Genomic DNA, 8,064 nt, shown 5'->3' with positions numbered 1-8,064 from the left:
GTAGTAAAGTCGAGCTGAGATGGGCAATTGTCTAAGGTCCTTGGGGCTGCAACTCTTGGTCCCTAGCTGAACCCTGTGCTAACATCAAATGGAGTTACAAAGAACACCAAATTGACTTAGCACCTGTGCACAGGAACCCAAAGGCAGGAGACTACTAAGCGTTGCTGAGAGCATGCGTCCCAGGAAGGACAGGATGGCACTACTCCCAGAGCTGACATGGCGGTTCTCATCCTCTGTTCCATTTGGCATAGTGTGTCTCAGTGGCAGTGCCTCCACTATCTATGGCAGAGATGCAACCCCTCAGAGTGACTTTCACCACCGCATCAATGAAGGAGTTGGTTTCCTGGAAAAAGCTTTCTATTTAAATTCCCCCATAGATCCATTCCAAACAATCTGCTCAGCTGGAGCCAGCCTCAGGCTGCTGTCAGTACCTGAGTCCAAGCCCATCCAAGTCAACAGTTATGCCAGAGGCCACAGTAGCTTGATGAGCCTTGGCATTTTTATTAAACTTGTCATCACTGAGGAAGCCGATAGGCAAGGTAATCTTCATACCATTTTTCCTCAGTTTTGGACATGAGCTCTTTGGTTTTTTTTTTTTAATATTTATTTTGTATACAATATTCTGTCTGTGTGTATGTCTGCAGGCCAGAAGAGGGCACCAGACATCATTACAGATGGTTGTGAGCCACCATGTGGTTGCCAGGAATTGAACTCAGGACCTTTGGAAGAGCAGGCAATGCTCTTAACCACTGAGCCATCTCTCCAGCCCGAGCTCTTTGATAATATCATCATCATACAGAGAAGTGCGACTCTCCATGTTGTTTACTTAAAGAAGGTACAAGCCATTCTACTGACGATGACTATCTTCATTGACTTTGTCCAGCGTTTATTAACCAGCTGCATCTTGTTTGCAACTTTAGTCTCTGCCCAAGATGGTTAGGATCACTTTGGATTCTCTTAAGCCTTGCCAAAGTAGTTCATCTCCTTCATAAAAATAAAACAAAACACCCCCCCCCAGTCTTCTGTGGAATCCACACCCACCATGTATCTATAGGCTCAGTGCACAGTCCCCAGAGCGCTGTTGATGGAGATACCCCTTCCTTTGGACAGCGAACCTTGGGGAGCATCCATTTCGTCTGTCTCAGCTATAACCTTGCTCCCAGAAGCGTCTTTCCTCCTCTTCCTCCACATGGAAGTGGAGGCTCTCCAGCTAGATGACAGACTCAGCCCCTGGGTTGGCATGGCTTTCTCTGTTTCTGGGCCCACACACTCCAAGAACAGAACATTCTTGTCTAGCAGAGATTTGAGTTCTGTAGCAACTGCTTCTAAGGAGTACTTATCACCCATGGGAACACCATCAGGTGGCTCATAAGGACAACCGACTTGGCTCAAAGTCCAAGCAGAGTTTGATACTTGGAACAGCAACCTTGATCCTTTGGTGTTTGCTATCTGGTTATTCTTCATAGGAACACTGAAGTCCACTCTCATAATGATCCACTTCCCTTCATGTCCAGCTTTTCCAGAGTCGGCTTGCTGGAAATTTTGGAGACACTTCCTGTGGAGAAGCCAGATGAAGGAGAGACTGCGACAGCTGGCTTGGGCTCCTGAAGGGTGCACCTGTTTGCTTTTGTGAGACAAGGGTCTCATTATGTAGCCCAGGTTGACCCCCAAACCACAATCTTCCTGCCTTAGTTTCTAAGTATAAAAAAACCCCTGTTTCTAACTCCATGGAACATTGAAAGGCAGGGAACTACTTCTACAGAGAAGCCTAAAGATTTTCCTATCCAAAGGAAGAGGACATTACATTTGTTCAGTGGGATTACTATGGATTGATAGACACCAAAATTTAAGCTCATAACAAGCATGAGATCAGCATGAGCTACATGAGACAGAACAAAACAAAAACAGTCTTGTTGAGATATCCCTGACAAAAACTGTATGTTTAAGATGTACATGGATGTCCTGGTGCTGGGCGGTGGTGGCACACTCTTCACTCAGGAGGCAGAGGCAGGTGGATCTCTGAGTTTGAGGACAGCCTGGTCTACAGAGTGAGAAACCCTCCTGGAAACCAAAAAACAAAAGATGTTTGGTATCTGCATCCATTTGAAATGATCACTGTGATTCAGTTAAACGTATTATTGCTATTCAGCCTTCAAGTCTAACAAGATCAACATGTTTCAAAGATCAGCAGACAGAAATCTAGGCCAAGGTCAGACAGAGACCCTGTTTCTATAAAAAGGAAAAGATGTGGCACCTAGACTTAAGGAAACCCTGGACTTTAAGATCTCATGAGATAAGATTTTCTTTTTGAAGATTTATTTATTTATTATGTACACAGTGTTCAGCCTCCATGTATGCCTGCAGGCCAGAAGAGGCCACCAGATCTCATTATAGATGGTTGTGAGCCACCATGTGGTTGCTGGGAATTGAACTCAGGACCTCCGGAAGATCAGTCAGTGCTCTTAACCTCTGAGACATCTCTCCAGCCCCAATAAGATTTTGAAGCCTGCCTTGGGGTGGAGCTGTGTGCATTCTGTGTAGGATAGGAACAGATATTCATCACCATGACCACCAAAGCATCACACCATCCTATATCTGCCTCAGGCGGAGTGTGCTTCTCTGGCCCACTGTTTGGCTTGTCCATGTGAGCTGATTTTGGCCAATGGCATGAATAACTTGCCTTCTTCCATATCTAAGCAGGATCTCTGAAATGTACTTGCATGGTATGGTTTGTTTCTTGCTCTTGCCTTATGCCCGAATAATTCTAGAGAAAAGCCAATTCAGTAATCTAAGGTGATTCAAATGGCTGATCTCAGACCCATGATGATGAAATAGTTCTGTATTTATCTTAGATCCTTTTCTATCTAACATGACTTTCAGATTATCTTGTGTTAAAGAATTAAAGACCAAATTTCTAATTCCAGGTTTTCTTTTTATTAAAGTGTTTGGTGAGATGAACAATATTATCAACACAAATTTCACTAAAATATTCACAGATAAAGTCCTTATTTTATAAATCATACAAATAGCATACTTCTATTTAGAAATTATAATCACCATTAAATTTGGTTACTCTGACACCATTCCTCATCACATACATGAGCTCTCAAATTGGGAGATCCAACCCCGTCATCTTAGCACACGGGGCTAGCTGCTGATACCAGAAGCTAGTCACAGCGAGTTGCAGGGGGAAAAATGGATGTGACTTGAAACTCATCGTTTCTCCTTGCAAGGTAGAGTAGTTTTTCCATCTGCATTGAGAATTAATCTTCTCGAGTAATAAATAATAAAATGTGATATATTAAAGTTTGGCATACGTCTGTGCTTCTGAAAGCATTCAGGTGTGATTTTTAAAAGGCAACTTATTTTTTATTTACACAACTGACAGGAAACAACTTCAAAATAGGTTGGTGACTATTCTCTTTTCTAGAAAAGTATCTTTTTGCACAAATGTCATTAAAATCACAGTAGCCTGATCCTAGATTAATAAAATTGCCTGATGTTATGTTCAGTAAACTGTTTAAAAAGAGGATTGCTGTCATGGTTTGATAAAATTTGCAAATTATTTTAAGACATTTCAACTATTACATAGTATATTTTTGTCACTTTTCCATAGTAAGAAATCCTGCTACCCACAACACAGAGGTACTGACTGTTCCTTGGAATAGTGCAGGGTCTCTATCATGACCTATGAAAGAGTAAATGAGCTAGTTTGGACCAGCTCTCTAGGAATAAAGTGCCCTTGTGCCATCATAAAAAGACTTGGTAGTGTATGGGCAGTGGGGAGAAGAAAATGAAAAAAGTGCAAAGATTTAAAAACCTCTTAGTTTTGGAAGCATGTGATTTTGCTGTAAAGGAGGAGTAGAGACATCTGCCATGAAATGTGTGATACTTCCGGTACAAACCATACTGAAACTTCTAGCAGAAAAATAAAAAGGTAAAAAATAATGAAAGTGGAAGAAAAAAATATAAATTGTGATGCTGTAGCTTTTAATTTTAAAAAGCCAGCACAAATGGACAAATACCAGCAAATAGAACCTTCTCTAACCAGCTTGTCATTTAAGAATGCGTTGGCTAGAGGGGTGGCCCATGCCTATAATCCCAGGAGAATCATTACAAGTTCAAGGCCAGCTGGCAACACAGTAAGTTCCAGCCTAGTCAGGGCTACATAGCCAGGTCCTGGCTCACACAACACTACCCTCTCCTCACTCAAGTGAAGATCTGGGGTTATATCAGGGAGTAACCTTCTGCGGTGTAGTCAGCCATTTTAAAGTAAGCATTTTCTGAAAAACGAGAGATACTTTTTGAGAAGGCCATATATTACACACTAGTTGTGGTTCTTTCCAGATGGCAGAGGAGTCAATGCACTATACAGATACAGAGGAGATGTTTGTACATTGAACATAGATCTCTTAAGGAAAAATACAATAATACTTTTCTATATCATGCAGTGTTGGAAACAACCATTTTTTAGAAAGTGCAGTGCTCTCAAGACATCTCAGAGCTAATGAGTATTTTATAAAGAGGAGTGTCACAATCTTAATGTGAAATAGTCTGAAGTTGGTTTTGCTAAATAATAAGTCTCAGGCATTTAGAGTGAGCAAGAAGAAAATTTGCTCATTTTATGGCCTGTACCTATCCCATGCTTGAGGGAATGCCATGGGTCAAATGCCATAACAAATTTCCTTTCCCTATTGTGGCCAACAGAGGCTAGCCTGGTTCTAGGCAAGATTAAAGCAGGTTCTGTTAAAGAGCCTGCCCAGGACTGATCCATCAAGAGATTCCAAGCTAACTAGGTACCGAGCTGAGCCTAGGGCAAGCTGATGCATGTGCTTTGACTCAGGATCCTAGCCTTGCATCACCTTCAGGCCTAACGGCATCCAGAATAGGCCTGCGCCATGCCGGATGTCTGCTGGATGTTGGGCTGTGATGTCCATGGGTATATGTTAGAGTTCAACATGAAGTCTGAAGGGGCAGGACAGGCAAAGCATACTTATTGGAGCCAACCTCCATCTTTGAGATGCTTTGTGACAAGAGCTCAGTGATTCTGGAGCAGCTCCTCCCAACAGATGGGCTGTGAAAACACCTCTCTCTCCAGCCAGAGCTCATAGGAATAGTGGAAATCTTCAGGCAGATCCAGCCTCTGCCCCAGCACACTCTGTAAGCAGTTATCCACAGGTGAGAATTCTGAGTCCTGTGGTTTATCATAGCGGCGGCTGTTAAAAGCCTCAATGTTGGCCCTCAGGGTACACTCTTCTGCTTGGAAGTCCCATGGCCTGGCATCAATGTCTGACATAGGAAGAGAGGAAGAAGACATACACAGTTTAGGACATTATTCTCTTCCACAGAGCATGGTCTATGGCATTCTATGAATTCAATGAAACAGTTCAGAATGGGTTTTGAGAACAATGTATAAAGCAGACATGTAGCATGCTTACAGTTTTAAAAAGTATACATATGATCACATATGAACTAATATATACAGAAATCATCTTTGGAAGCAGTAGGAACTGGAAACTAGTTACTCCTGAGAAAGGAGATGGGAGGCTTTGTATTGTAATTCCTTGTTTCTATTAATTATGCCATTCAAAAGAGCAATGGAGTCTTTAATTGAGTTTTCCCTAGGGGATGAAAAGTTCCCATTTGAATAGAACCACCTCTCAAGGAAGGGGAGATTGGAGAAGAACACGAAGAGGCAAGTCTGGACCAACTCAGTTGGGCACGGTGGACACGCCTTTAATCCCAGCCTCGGGAGCCAGAAGCAGGCAGATCTCTTGAGTTTGAGGCCAGCCTAGCTTATATAGTGAGTTTCAGGCTAGCCAAGGCTACATAGTGAGACCTTGCCTCAAACGAAACAAAACAAAACCCCCCAAAAAACTATAAGTAGGCAAACATTTTACCATATCATAAAATCGTGTCATATTTAGGGGCTGGGGAATGGGCATGAAGACCAGAGTTTGAATGCCTAGCACCTACATAAAAGCCATTTATACCCCAGTGCTGTGGAAGCAGAGACAGGCTCATCCCTGGAGCTCAGTGTCCAGCCAGCCTAACCAAACTAACGAGTTCCAGGTTCACCAAGCATACTCACCATTCCCATAAGCCCAGTCATCATTCATGCGGTGGCGCACTTTCTGGTAAATGGCTGACATAGTCTTCATATTGCTTTTCCTCCACTGGCGCCCAAGGTATTTGGTTTGTATCTTTAGGAGCTTCAAGACATAAAGTTGTAGCATGGCCTGTTTGACTTTGAGGGCTCTCTTTAAGATTGGAGCTGATTTAAACACCACCAGCATCTGCCCAATGAAACACAGACATCATCATGTGAAATTTTGAGAATTTCTAACTCAGACAATATAGACAAACCTGGCTATTCTATGAGCCCCCAAGTATCTAAGGTCCAAACTCCTTAAGAATGTCTTCAAGAACACATAAGAACTATATAAGGAGTTTGAGGCTAGCCTGGGGTAGTGAAACACTGTCTATAGTGAGAATTAGGAAATGCGAAAACTTATGTATCATTCACCAGCTATCTCCAGATCTTTCCAAGTAAGCAATCTACAAATACTAATGATTAAAAAACCCAGTTGAATGGATATGTCTGAGCTCTAAAGTCCACTTACCATGGTCCTGGAGTGCTTCCATTTGGTCAGTTTGTTGAGCAGTCTCAGGAGGTTGATGCAGGAGAAGAGGTTCCTCCAGCAGAACTGGCTATTGTCTCCAGCTTCCTGAAATAAGGGACATTCATCATGATACCTCAGTGCCCACAAGGCTTTCATTCTCCTAGAAGATTGCATGTCCTTGTTGGTTGGTTTAGGTGACTATTCCAGCATGAAATGCTGCTTGATTACTTCCTGCCCTTTGCACACCTAATCTCATTTCTGAGGGCATAATGTCCTTCCTATAGCTGGACTGAGCATGTAGCTCAGTAATAGAGTACTTGCATAGCACGTGTTTCTGATTTATTTATTTATTTATTTATTTATTTATTTATTTATTTATTTATTTATTATGTGTGTGTGAAGGTCAGAACACACTATGGAGTTGGCTCTCTTCTTCCACTTTTATGTGGGTTCCAGGTATCAAACGGAGGTCATCAAGCTTGTGGCATGTTTTTACCCACCAAGTCATCTCTCCAGCCCCTCTTTTATGTTTCTTTTTTTAAAAAAAGATTTTATTTTTTACTTAGGTGTCTGTGTATATATGTGCGAGTGACTGCAGAGACCAGAAGGAAGCATTAGAATCCCCAAAGGTAGAGTTCTGGGCAGTTGTAAGTTTCCTGATGTGGGTACTGGGAGCTGAACTCAGGATCCAGGATAGCCCAGTACTCTTACCACTGAGCACCACTGTCTTGTGAGTACCCAACCAGAGACCACAGGGCATACCAGACAGAAACCAGTGTGCTCATAGAAACGTTTTGTTTTGTTTTCTGTTTTTTGAGACAGGGTTTCTCTGTGTAGCCCTGGCTGTCCTGGAACTCACTCTGTAGACCAGCCTGACCTCAAACTCAGAAACCCGCCTGCCTCTGCCTTTCAAGTGGTGTGATTAAAGGCATATGGTCACCCCTGCCCACCTAGAAGCATCTTTCTCAGGAGCAAAAATAAGATCTCTTATTTGACTTTAGGATATATATATATATATATATATCACAACATATATTTATATTATAACACACATATTATATAGAATATATAACATGCCTATTATAATCCTAAGAGGCAGAAACAAGAGAATTTCAAGTTTCAGGCCAGCCTGAGCTACATAGTGAATTCAAGGACAGTCTGGACCACACAGTAACAAGGCCATGACTCAAAAACAGCTCTAGGACGTCAGGATGGCTCAGCTGATAAGGGTGCCTGCTGCCAAGCTGCTAAGCACAATGATCAAGTTTGATCCCTGGAACCTGCTTAATGGAAGGAGAGAACCAACTCCTGCAAATTGTCCTCTAACCTCCACACACACAGTCACACACACACACACACAGAGTCACACACACACACACAGTCACACACACACACACAGTCACACACACACACAGTCACACACACACAGTCACACACACAC

At 42.4% G+C, this 8,064-nt stretch overlaps 1 protein-coding gene and 1 pseudogene across 1 annotated transcript in view; both read right to left on the bottom strand.

Annotated features, from left to right (window-relative positions):
• Nucleotides 1-957: 957 nt before the first annotated feature.
• On the bottom strand, nt 958-4,900 carry LOC101999829 (annotated as a pseudogene).
• Strip2 (striatin interacting protein 2) overlaps nt 2,927-8,064 on the bottom strand; it is a 41,795-nt gene continuing 36,657 nt past the window's right edge. Inside the window, exons 19-21 of the mRNA XM_005365764.3 lie at nt 6,624-6,728; nt 6,092-6,296; nt 2,927-5,289 (exon numbers count right to left, since the gene is read on the bottom strand). Of these exons, the coding sequence (XP_005365821.1) occupies nt 5,039-5,289; nt 6,092-6,296; nt 6,624-6,728 (561 nt within the window). The 3' untranslated portion in view covers nt 2,927-5,038. The remainder of the gene's footprint in view (nt 5,290-6,091; nt 6,297-6,623; nt 6,729-8,064) is intronic.

This window comes from Microtus ochrogaster, unplaced genomic scaffold (assembly GCF_000317375.1).
Source record: "Microtus ochrogaster isolate Prairie Vole_2 unplaced genomic scaffold, MicOch1.0 UNK4, whole genome shotgun sequence".
NCBI classification, from domain to species: domain Eukaryota; kingdom Metazoa; phylum Chordata; class Mammalia; order Rodentia; family Cricetidae; genus Microtus; species Microtus ochrogaster.
This window is presented reverse-complemented; position numbering and strand designations above follow the sequence as displayed.